A 19,394-nucleotide genomic window follows, 5' to 3' on the forward strand; every position below is an offset into this window, starting at 1 on the left:
CACCTTGGTAAATATTCTCGGTGCCGTGGACAGACCAAACGGTAACGTCTGGAATTGGTAATGACAATCCTGTACCACAAATCTGAGGTACTCCTGATGAGGTGGATAAATGGGGACATGAAGGTAAGCATCTTTTATGTCCAGAGACACCATAAAATCCCCCTCCTCCAGGCTTGCGATGACCGTTCTGAGCGATTCCATCTTGAACTTGAACCTTTTCAGGTATATGTTCAGGGATTTTAAATTCAATATAGGTCTGACCGAACCCTCCGGTTTCGGTACCACAAACATTGTCGAATAGTAACCCCTTCCCTGTTGAAGAAGGGGAACCTTTACCACCACCTGCTGGAGATACAATTTGTGAATTGCAGCTAACACTATTTCCCTCTCTATGGGGGAAGCTGGCAGGGCCGATTTGAGGTAACGGTGAGGGGGCATCACTTCGAATTCCAGCTTGTATCCCTGAGACACAATCTCTATAGCCCAGGGATCCACCTGTGAGTGAACCCACTTGTGGCTGAAATTTCGGAGACGCGACCCCACCGGGCCTGGCTCCGCCTGTGGAGCCCAAGCGTCATGCGGTGGATTTAGTGGAAGCCGGGGAGGACTTCTGTTCCTGGGAACTAGCTGTATTGTGCAGCTTCTTTCCTCTACCCCTGCCTCTGGCAAGAAAGGACGCACCTCGGACTTTCTTGCCTTTTTGTGATCGAAAGGACTGCATTTAATAATACAGTGCTTTCTTAGGTTGTGAGGGAATATATGGCAAAAAATTTGACTTTCCAGCCGTAGCTGTGGAGACCAGGTGCGAGAGACCGTCCCCAAACAATTCCTCACCCTTATAAGGTAAAACCTCCATGTGCCTTTTTGAGTCGGCATCGCCTGTCCATTGCCGAGTCCACAGGACCCTTCTGGCAGAAATCGACAGCATTTATTCTAGAGCCCAGTAGGCTAATGTCTCTTTGGGCATCTCTCATATATAGGACAGCGTCTTTTATATGCCCCAGGGTCAGTATTATAGTATCCTTGTCCAAGGTATCAAGTTCCTCAGATAAGGTATCTGTCCATGCTGCTACAGCACTACACATCCAGGCCGACGCAATTGCTGGCCTGAGCAGGGTACCTGAATGTGTATAAATGGATTTCAGGATACCCTCCTGCCTTCTATCTGCAGCATCTTTTAGGGTGGCCGTATCCTGTGACGGCAGGGCTACCCTCTTGGATAAGCGTGTTAAAGCTTTGTCTACCCTAGGGGAGGATTCCCAGCGTAACCTGTCCGTTGGCGGGAAAGGATACGCCATAAGCATCCGTTTGGAAATCTGCAGTTTCCTATCTGGAGATTCCCAAGCCTTTTCACATAACTCATTTAACTCATGTGAAGGGGGAAAGGTCACCTCTTGCCTTTTTTCCCCATACATATAAACCCTCTTGTCAGGGACTGGGGTTTCCTCTGTGATGTGTAACACATCTTTCATTGCTATAATCATGTATCGGATGGCTTTAGCCATTTTAGGCTGCAACTTTGCATCATCGCCATCGACACTGGAGTCAGAATCCGTGTCGATATCTGTGTCAACAATTTGGGATAGTGGGCGCTTCTGAGACCCTGACGGCCTCTGCGCTGTAGGATCAGGCATGGGTTGAGACACTGACTGTCCCAAGGCTTCAGCTTTACCCAACCTTTTATGCAAGGAATTAACATTATCATTTAAAACCTTCCACATATCCATCCAATCGGGTGTCAGCGCCGTCGGCGGGGACCCCACATTAATTTGTACCCGCTCTGTTTCCACATAGCCTTCCTCGTCAAACATGCCGACACAAGCGTACCGACACACCACACACACGGGGGATGATCTATTTGAAGACAGTTCCCCCACAAGGCCTTTTGGAGAGACAGAGAGAGAGTATGCCAGCACACACCCTAGCGCTATATTACCCAGGAGTCACACAGTAACTTAGTGTTAACCCAGTAGCTGCTGTATATACTGTTTTTGCGCCAAATTTGTGCCCCCCCCCCTCTCTTTTTACCCTCTTTCTACCGTGATTCTGCAGGGGAGAGCCTGGGGAGCTTCCTCTCAGCGGAGCTGTGGAGAGAAAATGGCGCTGGTGAGTGCTGAGGAAGAAGCCCCGCCCCCTCAGCGGCGAGCTTTTGTCCCGCGTTTTGTGTAAAAATAATGGCATGGGCTCATGCATATATACAGTGCCCAACTGTATATATGCTGCTTTTGCCAAGAGGTACCCAATTGCTGTCCAGGGCGCCCCCCCCCCCCCCTGCGCCCTGCACCCTACAGTGACCGGAGTGTGTGGGTTTAGTGTGGGAGCAATGGCGCACAGCTGCAGTGCTGTGCGCTACCTCATATGAAGACTGGAGTCTTCTGCCGCCGATTTCGAAGTCTTCTTGCTTCTCACGCCGGCTTCTGTCTTCTGGCTCTGCGAAGGGGACGGCGGCGCGGCTCCGGGATCGGACGACCAAGGGTGCGTTCCTGTGTACGATCCCTCTGGAGCTAATGGTGTCCAGTAGCCTAAGAAGCAGGACCTATCTTCTAGTGAGTAGGGCTGCTTCTCTCCCCTCAGTCCCACGTAGCAGAGAGTCTGTTGCCAGCAGATCTCCCTGAAAATAAAAAAACCTAACAAAATACTTTCTTTTTTAGCAAGCTCAGGAGAGCTCACTAAGGTAAACCCAGCTCATTCGGGCACAGATTCAAACTGAGGTCTGGAGGAGGGACATAGAGGGAGGAGCCAGTGCACACCAGTATCCTAATTTCTTTCTTAAAGTGCCCTGTCTCCTGCGGAGCCCGTCTATTCCCCATGGTCCTTACGGAGTCCCCAGCATCCACTACGGACATTAAAGAAATACTAATGTAACAACCGCTGGGATATGTATAGAGCCTCTCACTGGAGCATTCGCAGGTGCCCAAAAATGCGTACACATTCGCAGTACTGACGCAGTTCCGGGAAACACTGACCGCCTGAATCTATGGTCACTAACAAGGGTCACTGCCAAGGAGACGCGATTCCTGCGTACAGGATCGCAGTTAGTGCTAATACACATCCCAAAAGACAGTCCAGACATACCAGCGTTTTTGTAGCCACTTTCCATTACCTGCCACAAAACAGCTGCTCCCTGACAATCACCTGAGAATAAATCCTCACCGTGAGTGTTATCGCAAATCAATCGCCACGTGTGCACTTTGTTGCAGTGACATATGCACAGTTTACTGATGAGCACTCAGTTGCGTACAACTGTGAATCAGGCACTAGGACCTTAAACAGCAGTCTGTTTGGAGTCCGAAATGCAGGCAACAGACAGTGCTTGGAACTCTTCTTCAGGAATAATAAGTCACAATAATAATACGTATCACACAAAGTAAAATGAAGAGTAGCTTGGCACACACTCTACTGGGTACAGATATGTCAAATCTGTTGGGAAGATACGAGCTCAGCACTGTGCTCAATGTTACAGTGTCAGTAAGCAGTTTTGTGGTTATTTCTCGTTGAATGCCATTATTTTGAAAATACCTGTCCTTCGTTACATGGTTAAAATGAAAGCGATATAACATTTCACTCACTCACCTTATTATCAAACTCCTTTAAATAAGCAGAAGAAATACAATGGTAGTCAAGAAATCTTTCCCTGTGATAAACAGTATATGGTCAACAATGGTGTTAGATCTTTTTCTGTGTGCAGGTACACAGGAATTGGCTTACACGGTTACTGTCACCATCAGCTCTCACCTCCAGCTCGGCTATAATCCGATCTTCATCATCATCATCCTTAATGCCAGATGCTATTATGGGTGGCGTGGATGCCGGACGAACGACTTCAGACACAGTACGACGAAGCTTCACCTGAGGTTTCTGGCTCTCAAGTTCCTCAGAGTCTGACTTCTAGAATGCAGGGAAAGGAATTAGATGCCCCTATTTGTAGGATTGTAATGTGTGCTGACCAATAAAATTGGTTCTAGATTAAACTTCATATGACAGATCAATGACCAGCAAATATATAGAGGAAAAAGATGTAGTCCTTATGCAGAGACTGGAATTTACATTAAGAGCAATAAATGCATTACCAGCTTACAGGGATGCCATCATTGTCAGTAACACAATGAGAGTAAAATAATAAACGTTGCTTTGCCCAATTGCAAACTTTTTGGTTTGCTAACAACTCTGAATAACCCCACAGTTGCAGAAAATGTTTTTACTTTTTATTCCCTTGGTCATTGATAAAGCCAGAGGTTCTCAAACCCAGTCCTTAAGGCACCCAAGTGGTCCAATTTTAGGTATATCCATGGCCCCGCACAGATGGTTAAATCAAATTGGCTGAGGTGCTAATTAAGTCACCTGTGGCTAAGCATGGATAAAATTAAAACTTGGACCATTAGGGTGCTTTGAGGACTGTGTTTGAGAACCTCTGGATAAACCTATTGCTTTCTTACTCATATGTCATTTGTGAACAAGTTACATTTCCAAGGTATGGGAACCAGCAGGACAAATTCCAAATCACAAAAGCTGTGCCTATATCACACCCCGGTGGTGGCAAGCTGAAATGAGTGAAAAGTGACCGGTTTGTGTCCCCAAATGGGACTTTTTGCATTGTACCCATTACTTTGGTTGGGTTTAGCTGCTTTATGCGGCTAAATCCGACCTCTCTGGTCACAAAGTGCGCAATAAAAAAAACACTTTAGATGGGTGATCGGGCGCGATAAACAATTATTTCATTGCCCAACAAGTATTTCATTGCCATGGGATATGACACTGCTCTGTTGTTCCTTCTGCTTTGTGTGTAATACTGTAATCTCCGAAGACAAGCTTTATGTCTTACACATAGGTAATGTAAAGTAAGAATAGTTTCTGCTGTTATAAAGATGTGACTGAAAAGCACAAAAGGAATCCAGAAAGATAACAAAATGCAGCATTCAGTACAACATGCAGAACATCCGGTACAATGAATAGATTACAGCCAGCAGGGAATAACCTCATGGTTCCCAACATAGACTTTCAGTTTAACTTTGGAATAACTTAATGGGTAACAAGATTTGATTTTTCGCTCCTCCTGAGTTTCACTTTCGCCTCACCTTGATAAATGTCGAATCTTTCTTGCTGGTGACAATCACCTCTCCCGTTCGAGTTGTAGTGATGCCATGTGAGGATGGAAAACTGCGGCGAGGTGGAGGAGGAGGTGGGGATTTAGAAGGCTTCTCGGTCCGGTATCTGGGTACTGTCAGCTCATCTGGGGATAAGGAAGCAACTTCAAGACTCTCTTGTATTATATAAAATGGAAATATTCCCCAACAACTAAGTGTATCAGAAATACAGTATATTCTTATTTCACACACAAATGTAGTGTCTGCCTACTTACCAGATCCTCTTCTCCCATTGGGGTCTATTTTGGTACTGAGTTTCTGTGCTTGCTGTGGCTTGCTGGCACGGTGTTCTGGGGTTGATGTTGCACTCCCACTTGCTTTGTGCTTGGCTGCAAAGTCCAAATCTGGAATAGCCTTCATGAGCTCGGCCTGAGTTTCTTCCAGTAGACGGTTTATGTCTTTGGCACTGTACTGTGTCAGTGCTGCTCGTTTCTCCTCCCAGTCTCGCTCTGCTGCCTAAAATGTGAGGGAGTAAAGTGCTCAGGGACAGAAACTATTACCAGACAGATGGTCTCAAACAACACTGCCATGGATATAGCAGTTTAACCTTGTTAAAGTAAAGCGTTGCCTGCACTCCAGTACTCTTTGCAACTATGGGGCAGGTATGGTAATTGGCTAGCTAAATGAAACATCATGCAATATTGCTAAATACAGTACGTGTGGCAAAGGGACACTGTGTTACAAAGGAGCCAGGGGTGTTTAGTTAGCAAGCCTAGGGGATTTATGCATTCGTGTGTGTTTTACCTGCTTGTTGAAAATGCTGCGTCTCCCTGCAGTTTGGCAGCATGTCAGGTGTAATGGTTAGCATTGCTGCCTCACAGTGCTGAGGTCATGGGCTTGATTCCCACCACGGCCCTAACTGTGTAGAGTTTGTATATTCTCCACAAGCTTGCATGGGTTTCCTCTGGGTGCTCCGGTTTCCTCCCACAATACTAAAAATATACTGGTAGTTTAATTGTCTCCCAACAAAATGAACCCTAGCGTGAATGTGTGTGCATGTGGTAGGGAATATAGATTGTAAGCTCCACTGGAGCAGGGACTGATGTGAATGGCCAAATACTCTCTGTAAAGTGCTGTGGAATGTGTGCTATATAAATAAATAAGAATTTACTCACCGGTAATTCTATTTCTCGTAGTCCGTAGTGGATGCTGGGTACTCCGTAAGGACCATGGGGAAAAGACGGGCTCCGCAGGAGACTGGGCACTTTTAAAAGAAAGATTAGGTACTATATCTGGTGTGCACTGGCTCCTCCCTCTATGCCCCTCCTCCAGACCTCAGTTAGGGAAACTGTGCCCGGAAGAGCTGACATTACTAGGAAAGGATTTGGAATCCAGGGTAAGTCTCATACCAGCCACACCAATCACACCGTACAACTTGTGATAACTATACCCAGTTAACAGTATGAACAACAACTGAGCCTCATTCAACAGATGGCTCATAACAATAACCCTATAGTTAAGCAATAACTATATACATGTATTGCAGAAAGTCCGCACTTGGGACGGGCTCCCAGCATCCACTACGGACTACGAGAAATAGAATTACCGGTGAGTACATTCTTATTTTCTCTGACGTCCTAGTGGATGCTGGGTACTCCGTAAGGACCATGGGGATTATACCAAAGCTCCCAAACGGGCGGGAGAGTGCGGATGACTCTGCAGCACCGAATGAGCAAACTCAAGGTCCTCCTCAGCCAGGGTATCAAACTTGTAGAATTTTGCAAAAGTGTTTGATCCCGACCAAGTAGCAGCTCGGCAAAGTTGTAAAGCCGAGACCCCTCGGGCAGCCGCCCAAGAAGAGCCCACCTTCCTCGTGGAATGGGCTTTTACTGATTTAGGATGCGGCAGTCCAGCCGCAGAATGTGCAAGTTGAATCGTGCTACAGATCCAGCGAGCAATAGTCTGCTTTGAAGCAGGAGCACCCAGCTTGTTGGGTGCATGCAGGATAAACAGTTTTTCTGACTCTAGCCGTCCTGGAAACATAGATTTTCAGGGCCCGGACTACGTCCAGCAACTTGGAATCCTCCAAGTCCCGAGTAGCCGCAGGCACCACAATAGGTTTCAACTCCACGGTCTGAAGTGGCTCAAACCAATGTGATTTTAGGAAATCCAACACAACGTTGAGATCCCAAGGTGCCACTGGAGGCACAAAAGGGGGCTGAATATGCAGCACTCCCTTAACAAACGTCTGAACTTCAAGCAGTGAAGCCAGTTCTTTTTGAAAGAAAATAGACAGGGCCGAAATCTGGACTTTAATGGATCCCAATTTTAGGCCCATAGTCACTCCTGACTGTAGGAAGTGCAGAAATCGACCCAGCTGAAATTCCTCTGTTGGGGCCTTCCTGGCCTCACACCAAGCAACATATTTTCGCCATATGCGGTGATAATGTTTTGCTGTCACATCCTTCCTAGCTTTTATCAGCGTAGGAATAACTTCATCTGGAAAGCCCTTTTCCATTAGGATCCGGCGTTCAACCGCCATGCCGTCAAACGCAGCCGCGGTAAGTCTTGGAACAGACAGGGCCCCTGCTGTAGCAGGTCCTGTCGGAGCGGCAGAGGCCAATGGTCGTCTGAGATCATTTCTTGTAGTTCCGGGTACCAAGTTCTTGGCCAATCCGGAACGATGAGTATAGTTCTTACTCCTCTCTTTCTTATTATCCTCAGTACCTTTGGTAGGAGAGGAAGAGGAGGGAACACATAAACCGACTGGTACACCCACGGTGTCACTAGAGCGTCAACAGCTATCGCCTGAGGGTCCCTTGACCTGGCGCAATATCTTTTTAGCTTTTTGTTGAGGCGGGACGCCATCATGTCCACCTGTGGCCTTTCCCAACGATTTACAATCAGCTTGAAGACTTCTGGATGAAGTCCCCACTCTCCCGGGTGGAGGTCGTGCCTGCTGAGGAAGTCTGCTTCCCAGTTGTCCACTCCCGGAATGAACACCGCTGACAGTGCTAGCACGTGATTCTCCGCCCATCGAAGAATCCTTGTGGCTTCTGCCATCGCCATCCTGCTTCTTGTGCCGCCCTGTCGGTTTACATGGGCGACCGCCGTGATGTTGTCTGACTGAATCAGCACCGGTTGATTTTGAAGCAGGGGTTCTGCTTGACTCAGGGCATTGTAAATGGCCCTTAGTTCCAGAATATTTATGTGTAGGGAAGTCTCCTGACTCGACCACTGTCCTTGGAAGTTTCTTCCCTGAGTGACTGCCCCCCAACCTCGGAGGCTTGCATCTGTGGTCACCAGGACCCAGTCCTGAATGCCGAATATGCGGCCCTCGAGAAGATGAGCACTCTGCAGCCACCACAGCAGAGACACCCTGGCACTCGGGGACAGGGTGATCAACCGATGCATCTGAAGATGCGATCCGGACCACTTGTCTAACAGATCCCACTGAAAGATCCTTGCATGGAACCTGCCGAAGGGAATTGCTTCGTAAGAAGCTACCATCTTTCCCAGGACTCGCGTGCAGTGATGCACCGACACCTGTTTTGGTTTCAGGAGGCCCCTGACCAGAGATGACAATTCCTGGGCCTTCTCCTCCGGGAGAAACACCTTCTTCTGTTCTGTGTCCAGAATCATGCCCAAGAACAGCAGACGCGTCGTAGGAATCAGCTGCGACTTTGGGATAGTCAGAATCCAGCCGTGCTGTTGTAGCACTTCCCGAGATAGTGCTACTCCGACTAACAACTGCTCCTTGGACCTTGCCTTTATAAGGAGATCGTCCAAGTACTGCATAATTATAACTCCCTTCTTTCGAAGGAGTATCATCATTTCGGCCATTACCTTGGTAAATACCCTCGGTGCCGTGGACAGACCAAACGGCAACGTCTGGAATTGGTAATGACAGTCCTGTACCACAAACCTGAGGTACTCCTGGTGAGGTGGGTAAATGGGGACATGTAGGTAAGCATCCTTGATGTCCAGTGACACCATAAAATCCCCCTCTTCCAGGCTTGCAATAACCGCCCTGAGCGATTCCATTTTGGACTTGAACTTCCTTATATAAGTGTTCAAGGATTTCAAATTTAGAATGGGTCTCACCGAACCGTCTGGTTTCGGTACCACAAACATTGTGGAATAGTAACCCCGTCCCTGTTGAAGGAGGGGAACTTTGAGTATCACCTGCTGAAGGTACAGCTTGTGAATTGCCACCAGTACTACCTCCCTTTCCTTGGAAGCAGCTGGCAAGGCTGATTTGAGGTAACGGCGAGGGGGAGACGCCTCGAACTCCAGCTTGTATCCCTGAGATACCACTTGTAGAACCCAGAGATCCACCTGTGAGCGAACCCACTGGTCGCTGAAGTTCCGGAGACGCGCCCCCACCGCACCTGGCTCCACCTGTGGAGCCCCAGCGTCATGCGGTGGACTTAGTGGAAGCAGGGGAGGATTTTTGTTCCTGGGAACTGGCTGTCTGGTGCAGCTTTTTCCCTCTACCCCTGCCTCTGGGCAGAAAGGACGCGCCTCTGACCCGCTTGCCTTTCTGAGGCCGAAAGGACTGTACTTGATAATACGGTGCTTTCTTAGGCTGTGAGGGAACCTGAGGTAAAAAAGTTGACTTCCCAGCTGTTGCTGTGGATACGAGGTCCGAGAGACCGTCCCCAAACAATTCCTCACCCTTATAAGGCAAAACCTCCATGTGCCTTTTAGAATCAGCATCACCTGTCCACTGCCGAGTCCATAATACTCTCCTGGCAGAAATGGACATTGCATTAATTCTAGATGCCAGCCGGCAAATGTCCCTCTGTGCATCCCTCATATATAAGACAACGTCTTTAATATGCTCTATGGTTAGCAAAATAGTATCCCTGTCAAGGGAATCAATGTTATCTGACAGGGTTCAGACCAAGCAGCTGCAGCACTACACATCCATGCTGAAGCAATTGCAGGTCTCAGTATAGTACCTGAGTGTGTATACACAGACTTCAGGATAGCCTCCTGCTTTCTATCTGCAGGCTCCTTTAAGGCGGCCGTATCCTGAGACGGCAGTGCCACCTTTTTTGATAAGCGTGTGAGCGCCTTGTCCACCCTAGGGGAAGTTTCCCAACGTAACCTGTCCGTTGGCGGGAAAGGGTACGCCATTAGTAACCTCTTAGAAATCACTAATTTCTTATCTGGGGAACACCACGCTTCTTCACACAATTCATTTAACTCATCAGATGGGGGAAAAGTCACTGGCTGCTTTTTCTCCCCAAACATAATACCCTTTTTAGTGGTAACCGGGTTAATGTCAGAAATGTGCAACACTTTTCATTGCCGTAATCATGCATCGGATGGCCCTTGTGGACTGTACATTTGTCTCATCCTCGTCTACACTGGAGTCAGACTCCGTGTCGACATCTGTGTCTGCCATCTGAGGTAGCGGGCGTTTTTGAGCCCCTGATGGCCAGAGACGCCTGGGCAGGCGCGGGCTGAGATGCCGGCTTTCCCAAAGCTGTTACGTCATCGAACCTTTTATGCAAGGAGTGGACACTGTCGGTTAATACCTTCCACATATCCATCCACTCTGGTGTCGGCCCCGCAGGGGGCGACATCACACTTATCGGCTCTTGCTCCGCCTCCACGTAAGCGTCCTCATCAAACGTGTCGACACAGCCGTACCGACACACCGCACACACACAGGGAATGCTCTGATTGAGGACAGGACCCCACAAAGTCCTTTGGGGAGACAGAGAGAGAGTATGCGAGCACACACCAGAGCGCTATATAACAGAGGGATTTACACTAACACAAAGTTAATTTTCCCCCAATAGCTGCTTATATCACCTTTTGCGCCTAAATTTATGTGCCCCCCCCCCCCCCCCCTCTCTTTTTTACCCTTCTTGCAGTGTATACTGCAGGGGAGAGCCTGGGGAGCGTCCTTCCAGCGGAACTGTGAAGAGAAAATGGCGCCGGTGTGCTGAGGGAGATAGCCCCGCCCCCTCCGCGGCGGGCTTCTCCCGCTTTTTTAACAATGTTAATGGCGGGGGATTAGGCACATATACAGTCTATAACTGTATTATGTGCACATTTGCCCTGCACCCACCAGTGACCGGAGCGTGTGGTGTGCTGTGGGAGCAATGGTGCACAGCTGCAGTGCTGTGCGCTACCTTATTGAAGACCGGAGTCTTCTACCGCCGATTTTCTCCTGGTTCTTCCGTCTCTGGCTCTGCAAGGGGGACGGCGGCGCGGCTCCGGGAACGGACGATCGAGGTCGGGCCCTGTGTTCGATCCCTCTGGAGCTAATGGTGTCCAGTAGCCTTAGAAGCACAAGCTAGCTGCAAGCAGGTAGGTTTGCTTCTCTCCCCTCAGTCCCTCGTAGCAGTGAGTCTGTTGCCAGCAGATCTCACTGAAAATAAAAAACCTAACAAAAACTTTCTTTTCTAGTAAGCTCAGGAGAGCCCACTAGGTGCATCCAGCTCTGGCCGGGCACAGATTCTAACTGAGGTCTGGAGGAGGGGCATAGAGGGAGGAGCCAGTGCACACCAGATATAGTACCTAATCTTTCTTTTAAGAGTGCCCAGTCTCCTGCGGAGCCCGTCTATTCCCCATGGTCCTTACGGAGTACCCAGCATCCACTAGGACATCAGAGAAATTGGTAATAAATAATAATGGGGCAGATGTATTAACCTGGAGAAGGCATAAGGAAGTGATAAACCAGTGATATGTGCAAGGTGATAAAGGCACCAGCCAATCAGATACAATATGTAAATTAACAGTTAGGATCTGATTGGCTGGTGCCTTTATCACCTTGCCCATATCACTGGTTTATCACTTCCTTATGCCTTCTCCAGGTTAATACATCTGCCCCAATGTCTGACCAAATCAGAACACCTCTGAAGGCCTAGCTTTTAAAGGCATGGAGGGTGTGTGGTTTGCCTGTTAATTTGGGAAGGGGAGGAGGAATTTGGGTTATATAAGGCCCCTTTAGACCATTTGTCTTTGATAACCGATGCCAAATAGTGGCCGGTGACTAGGGAGAAGATCTTTATTGGTAAGAGACAGGGCTGTGAACAGTCTACTCTGGGACAGTTACTGTTCTGTTGTCATTCTAAAAACAGTAGCGAAGAAGGCCAGAATCAGTGTGCACGTTTCCACTATAAGGCTACTTTATTACATGCTTTATAAGCAACAATAATACATACAGTGGTTGTACATGCTTATTTCAGGGGGAGATGTTGCTTTTACCTTGACACTAATATAGTGGTTACATAACTGTAAGAACAGCAATCATTTCTCTTTTGAACTTTAGTTTGCGGAACGCTTATAGCATAACAACTGTCTTTATGCCACTTATCTTGGCAGATATTCTCCAATTTAGAGATGTGCAATACAAACTGTCACCAGCAGCTGCCACATCAGAAATGTAAAAGTTACGATGTAATGTCTGCTGATTGATATGGCCAAGTCTGATGTATAATTTTTTCCTATTTGTGATATTTAATTATCTTAAATTATGTATAAAATTTTGCTGTAATAACGAGATTTATGGTAAGAACTTACCGTTGTTAAATCTCTTCCTGCAAGCTACACTGGGCTCCACAGGGAATGACATTGGGGGGTGTAGAGTAGGATCTTGATCCGAGGCACCAACAGGCTCAAAGCTTTGACTGTTCCCAGAATGCATAGCGCCGTCTCCTCTATAACCCCGCCTCCATGCACAGGAGCTCAGTTTTTGTTAAACAGTCCAATGCAGTAGCAGGCAAAAGAGACGACATCTGTTAGTAGCCACATACACCACATTCTCACGACAGGAGAAAGTGTCAGCGGCTAATGCCATACCAACCCAAAGAAGCTAAGTGCGTCAGGGTGGGCGTCCTGTGGAGCCCAGTGTACCTTGCAGAAAGAGATTTAACAATGGTAAGTTCTTACCATAAATCTCGTTTTCTGCTGCGGTGTACACTGTACTCCACAGGGAATGACATTGGGGATGTCCTAAAGCAGTTCCTTATGGGAGGGGACGCACTGTAGCGGGCACATGAACCCGGCGTCCAAAGGAAGCATCCTGGGAGGCGGAAGTATTGAAGGCATAAAACCTTATGAACGTGTTCACTGAGGACCATGTAGCCGCCTTGCACAATTGTTCAAGGGTCGCACCATGGCGGGCCACCCAAGAAGGTCCAACCGACCGAGTAGAATGGGCCTTTATGTTAGCAGGAGCTGGAAGGCCAGCGTGTACATAAGCATGTGCAATCACCATTCTAATCCATCTGGCCGGGGTCTGCTTGTGAGCAGGCCAGCCACATTTGTGAAAACCAAAACAGAACAAAGAGAGAATCCGACTTCCTGATGGAGGCAGTTCTCTTCACGTAGATACGGAGAGCCCGTACCACATCCAAAAACCTCTCTTTGGAAGACAAGTCAGGAGAGGCAAATGCCGGAACCACGATCTCCTGATTAAGGTGGAAAGAAGTCACCACCTTCGGTAAATACCCGGGACGTGTTCTAAGAACCGCCCGATCACGGTGAAAAATCAGATAAGGTGACCTACAAGACAAGGCACCCAAATCAGACACCCGTCTAGCAGAGGCAATAGCCAGCAGAAACAATACCTTAAGAGAAAGCCACTTAAGGTCTGCAGATTCAAGAGGCTCAAATGGAGACCCTTGCAACGCCTCCAGAACCACCGACAGGTCCCAAGGAGCCACAGGCGGGACATAAGTAGGTTGAATCCGCAACACACCTTGAGTGAACGTATGCACATCAGGTAAAGTCGCAATCTTTCTCTGGAACCAAACCGACAAGGCAGAAATATGAACCTTAATGGAGGCCAGACGAAGGCCCAAGTCCAGGCCCTGTTGTAGAAAGGCCAAAAGTTTGGCCGTACTAAACTTGTAAGCGTCATAATCGTTAGATGCGCACCAAGCAAAAGTAAGAATTCCAGACCCTATGGTAAATCCGAGCAGAAGCTGGTTTCCGGGCCTTCAACATGGTCTGAATGACTGCCTCAGAAAATCCTTTGGCCTTCAAGACGGAAGCTTCAAGAGCCACGCCGTCAAAGCCAACCGGGCTAAATCCGGATATTCACAGGGGCCCTGAACGAGGAGATCTGGGCGCTGTGGAAGTAGAAGGGGACGCTCTATCGAGAGACCCTGAAGGTCTGAGAACCAATGCAGTCTGCGCCACGTGGGAGCGATCAGAAGCAGGATTCCTCCTTATTGCTTGAACTTCCTTATTACACTGGGCAGGAGTGACACGGGAGGGAACACGTATGGCAGCTGAAAGTTCCATGGAATTGTCAGTGCGTCCACGAACGCTGCTTGAGGATCCCTTGTCCTTGCTCCGAAGACCGGAACCTTGTGAGATTGTGTCGAGACGCCATCAGGTCCACATCTGGAAGGCCCCACCTGTCCACGAGGAGTTGAAACACTTCTGGATGGAGGCTCCACTCTACGGCGTGTACGTCCTGACGACTGAGAAAGTCCGCTTCCCAGTTTAGGACCCCCAGAATGAATACTGCCAATATGGCTGGCAGATGGCGTTCCGCCCACTGAAGAATCCATGATACTTCCCTCATTGCCATGCAGCTTCGAGTGCCGCCTTGATGATTGAGCCACCGTGGTGGCGTTGTCCGACTGTACTTGAACAGGTCTGTTCTGTATTAAATGCTGGGCCAAGTTCAGTGAGTTGAACACCGCCCGCAATTCCAGAATGTTTATCGGTAGGAGAGACTCCTCCTTGGTCCACCAACCCTGAAGGGAGTGTTGCTCCTACACCGCGCCCCAACCTCTCAGACTGGCATCAGGAGCCGCCTCCTTAATGTAATGAGAAGCTGTGACAATATATGACAGACATTGTCTGGCATGATCAGGAAGCGTTGGAAGGCAGCTCCACCTTCAGCTCCTGAGCCCACGCTTCAACAGCCTCTGCAGCCCATGTCGCTGCAATAGTGGGCCTATGCGCTGCACCAGTTAGGGTGTAAATCGCCTTTAAACAACCCTCCACACTCTTCTCCGTCGGTTCTTTCAGCGAAGTGACGGTGGTTACAGGCAGAGCCGAGGATACAACCAGCCGCGCCACCTGCGAATCCACTGGTGGGGGTGTCTCCCAATTTTTACTTAGCTCCGCCGCGAGGGGGTAGCGAGCCAGCATCTTCTTGTGAGGCATGAATTTCTTTCCTGGATTTTCCCAGGATTCCTGACGTATGTCAACTAGATGGTCAGAGTGAGGTAAAACCTGTTTAACCACTTTCTGATGTTTAAACCTGGGTGGTTTCTTTGGGGCAGCATCAGGCTCCGGTTCATCAGTAATTTGGAGAATTAACCTGATAGCCTCCAGCAAGTCAGGGACATCCACCTGTGAAACAGACTCCCCATCAGAAGCATCAGGGTCAGAATCTGTGGGGTCAGTATACACACCATCCTCATCAGACGAAGTATCTGGGACATTGGTGGATTGTGAGGAAGTAATGGCCCGCTTAGAGGACCCCTTGGTCTTAGGCGGGCGAGGGTTAGACTTCTGTGTAGTCAGTGATTGGTTCAATTGCTGTAACTGAGCGGACAGCTGATCTGCCCATGGCGGGTTAACCGCAGGGACCATAAGCGGTTGTACCGGCACAGGAGATCCCATAGGGGGCACAAGTCTAGTTACTAGCGTATTCAATAACGTGGAGAAAGTAGCCCAAGGTGGGTCATCATGAACCCCCGTTGCTACGGTCCCACTAGAGGGTAAGGAACTCCCCGAACCTGAACCCTCAGCTGCAATGTTTTCCTCAAATGTGTCTGCAGCGTCACCACCACGCAATGTGGGATCAGCCCCAGCACCGTCACCCCTTGTAGCTGAGATAATCAAAAGCTAAATGCAAGGCAACACAGTACAATATCAGCAGCACAGTACCTGACAAGAACCCCCTGTGCAGTATAACATCACAAACGGGACTCAAAAGGTATATGGTGACTAAAAATCAGAGAGAAAAATACACAATGAGTATATCTTGTGAAACACCGATATTAACTGACAAACCTGACGCACTTAGCCCCCTCAGGTTATAGAATATAGGGATAGCAATCTGAGTGAGATACACGAAATGGAGGTCACACATCAGCTATATGCATACACACAGTCACATTGTACAATGCAGAAATTATGACATGCAATAAAACTGCACTGGACTAGCAATACAGAGTAATACTTAGTATAGCTATACACTCAATCGATATAACAATGCACAGTAAATACTGGATGTATATCACAGGGTACTTGTACTATATAACACTGACTAAATGCACTCTTTCTTAACTAAGGGTGTGTACACACGGTGAGATCCTTGCTATGCCCGATTATCACTTGCGATTTCCCTTGAACTCCCCGGAGCCCAGATAGCACAGATTTTGACTAACTTTTCTTGAGATATGGACTATGTGTGCTTACGATTTTGGCTTATGTGAGATTTTGGCTTATGTGAGATGTCATTGACATGTGAGATGAACTAGATAGTACACCGATCTAGCAAGGATTGACTTGCCTGCACAGTCTATCTTTTCTTGCGATGCAGACCTGGCGGGACCGCGCATCAGGATCGAATCAGGATCGCAAGGTGACTTTCACCTTGCGATCTGCACTAACTTTTCTTGCGATTTTGACTATATAGTCAAAATCAAAAGAAAATATCTCACCGTGTGTACACACCCTAACACTGTCAGCAGACATGTAGAATACTTAAGTGTCCTGTAAAATGCACAGCGCTGACATGCAGGCGGCTTTACAGAGTAGGATTTGCCCAAACAGTCCCAGGATCAGCTCAGCTTGTCCTAATGGCGCCCAAACGCTGACAGGGAGTGAGGGAAAGAGAAATAAGCAGCTCCAGGGCGGGAACATTACCTCTAAATGGCGCCCTGGGGCTGGGGGAAGGGCTACAGGTCAAAGCCTTATCGCCCTGCTGGACTTCACCACCGGGTACTGTGGGCTTATATAAACGGTTTATGAGAGAAAACCAACCTGTGCCCTTTCCCTGGTGGTCTAGTGGGGTCCCTGTACTGTCACAGTGTCCACGCCAGTGCGTGCTGCCCACCTCCCACCGGCCGTGCGGGATCACGATTTACAGCGGGTCCCGCCAAGGGGACCCACTTACCTCCTCCCTGAGTGTGGCCACGCGATCCAGGAGAACAGCGGCAGTGTGTGTGACTAACTGGAAAAAAACGGAGCCTCCGCTGCATGTACCCGGCAACCAGGGCGCGGGAGTATGCAGCGCCGCTTGGGGAAGTGATGGAGCTGCAGCAGGAGATGTCTGACTGACATCTAACACAGACAGTGTCTCTGCTGCAGCCCTTGAGGTATTCATTTTTCATTAAAAGCTTCTTCTCAGGGCTGCTGGAGCTGCCCCCCTGTTGTATGCCTGCTTACTGCATGGCACCAACTACAAAACTGAGCTCCTGTGCACGGAGGCGGGGTTATAAAGGAGGCGGCACTATGCATTCTGGGAACAGTCAAAACTTTGAGCCTGCTGGTGCCTCGGATCAAGATCCTACTCTACATCCCCCAATGTCATTCCCTGTGGAGCCCGCAGCAGATAAATGGATTTTATTTATTCCTATTTGGGGAACATTTCCTGTTAAGTGAAAAGTCTAGTAATTTGGTGACCCTGACACACAGTGACTGCAGCTTATCCAATACACCAAGGATATTGTAACCATCACCCTGACAGTGCATGCTGTAACTGTAAGGCCAGCTACACATCAGCCCATCAAACCTGACGGGCAGAAGGACCCTGCAAGTGCATACACACTTGCATGATGCAGGGGACAATGGCGTGATCTAACATACCATGCCGCTGCATTGTTAGCGAAATCTTGTGGTTGACCCTGCAGCAGGGCCGACCATAAGATGTTACCTGTGAACGTGGGAGCGTGCAAAGTGGGCATATACACTTAACGATATGCCCGATTTGTGGCTCCGAATTGGCCAGAAAATGACAAATCCGGCAGATACCATTCTAGTGTGTACCCACCAAGAGTGGCTGGCATTCTGCACTGGGTTAGCAATAACACCAATACATTTGTAAATAGTAGTAATGCAATACCAAAAGATGCTGGATAATCTTTTCTCTAATTTCACCATAGCCGTCTGCATGCTAGTCCCGGTTCTCACCTCCACAGACACAGATTTCTCTGCTCCCACCCTCTTGTTCTGTGTCTCTGGGACTGTCTGAGTCTTCACAGTAACCATCTCCCCTCGGGTAGGATTATTAGTGTGAGATGCAGCATCACCGTGACACACAGACTCCCAACTGTGTGTCTTAGACTCATTCAGTTGAGAGAAGTTTGTTGGAGGACTTGAGGGCAGCTCAAACCCTGTGCTCTTGGAGAAATCTCCGTCAGCTATTTGCTTGGAGTGAAGATTGTGAAGATTCTCTGGTGTGTTCCACACCCCTTCTTCTACTTGTCTGAAGAATGGAAGAGTATGACTTATAACCATAGAAAAAAACAGGATTAAAAGGACATTATAATTATAACTGAAGAGCAAAATATAGAAGGTGAAAGATTTTGCAGAAGGAAAGGATTTAAAGGCTGGAAAAGGTTTGGAAAGACCAAGGTACTGTAATAATAAGATTTTACTCACCGGTAAATCTATTTCTCGTAGTCCGTAGTGGTTGCTGGGGACTCCGTAAGGACCATGGGAATAGACGGGCTCCGCAGGAGACTGGGCACTCCAAGAAAGATTTAGTACTACTGGTGTGCACTGGCTCCTCCCTCTATGCCCCTCCTCCAGACCTCAGTTAGGGAAACTGTGCCCGGAAGAGCTGACAGTACAAGGAAAGGAAATTTTGAATCCAGGGTAAGACTCATACCAGCCACACCAATCACACCGTATAACTTGTGATAACTTTACCCAGTTAACAGTATGAACAACGGAGCATCAAACAATGGATGCCAACATAACATAACCCTTATTTAAGCAATAACTATATACAAGTATTGCAGAAGAAGTCCGCACTTGGGACGGGCGCCCAGCATCCACTACGGACTACGAGAAATAGATTTACCGGTGAGTAAAATCTTATTTTCTCTAACGTCCTAGTGGATGCTGGGGACTCCGTAAGGACCATGGGGATTATACTAGTGATGAGCGAGGTTCGGTTTTACTCGGTTTTACTCGGTTCTCAAAACGGCATCTTATTGGCTATCCAAAACACGTGACATCCGTGAGCCAATAAGATGCCGTTTTGAGAACCGAGTAAAACCGAGTAAAACCGAATCCGCTCATCACTAGATTATACCAAAGCTCCCAAACGGGCGGGAGAGTGCGGATGACGCTGCAGCACCGAATGGGCAA

The 19,394-nt window shown here is 48.3% G+C and overlaps 1 protein-coding gene across 28 annotated transcripts in view; it reads right to left on the minus strand.

The window, feature by feature from the left end:
* Window positions 1-19,394, minus strand: part of SRCIN1 (SRC kinase signaling inhibitor 1) — a 900,548-nt gene that overhangs the window by 149,883 nt on the left and 731,271 nt on the right. For 23 of the 28 annotated variants that reach the window (XM_063959681.1, XM_063959683.1, XM_063959685.1 and 20 more), the window contains 4 exons: window positions 18,210-18,525; window positions 5,360-5,600; window positions 5,076-5,230; window positions 3,736-3,888 (listed from right to left, as the gene is read on the minus strand). In XM_063959681.1, the coding sequence (XP_063815751.1) occupies window positions 3,736-3,888; window positions 5,076-5,230; window positions 5,360-5,600; window positions 18,210-18,525 (865 nt within the window). Of the gene's footprint in view, window positions 1-3,573; window positions 3,635-3,735; window positions 3,889-5,075; window positions 5,231-5,359; window positions 5,601-18,209; window positions 18,526-19,394 lie in introns of all 28 variants that reach the window. The other 5 variants (XM_063959682.1, XM_063959688.1, XM_063959660.1 and 2 more) reach the window with 2 other exon arrangements.

The sequence above is a fragment of the Pseudophryne corroboree genome, chromosome 3 (genome assembly GCF_028390025.1).
Source record: "Pseudophryne corroboree isolate aPseCor3 chromosome 3, aPseCor3.hap2, whole genome shotgun sequence".
Lineage (NCBI taxonomy): Eukaryota > Metazoa > Chordata > Amphibia > Anura > Myobatrachidae > Pseudophryne > Pseudophryne corroboree.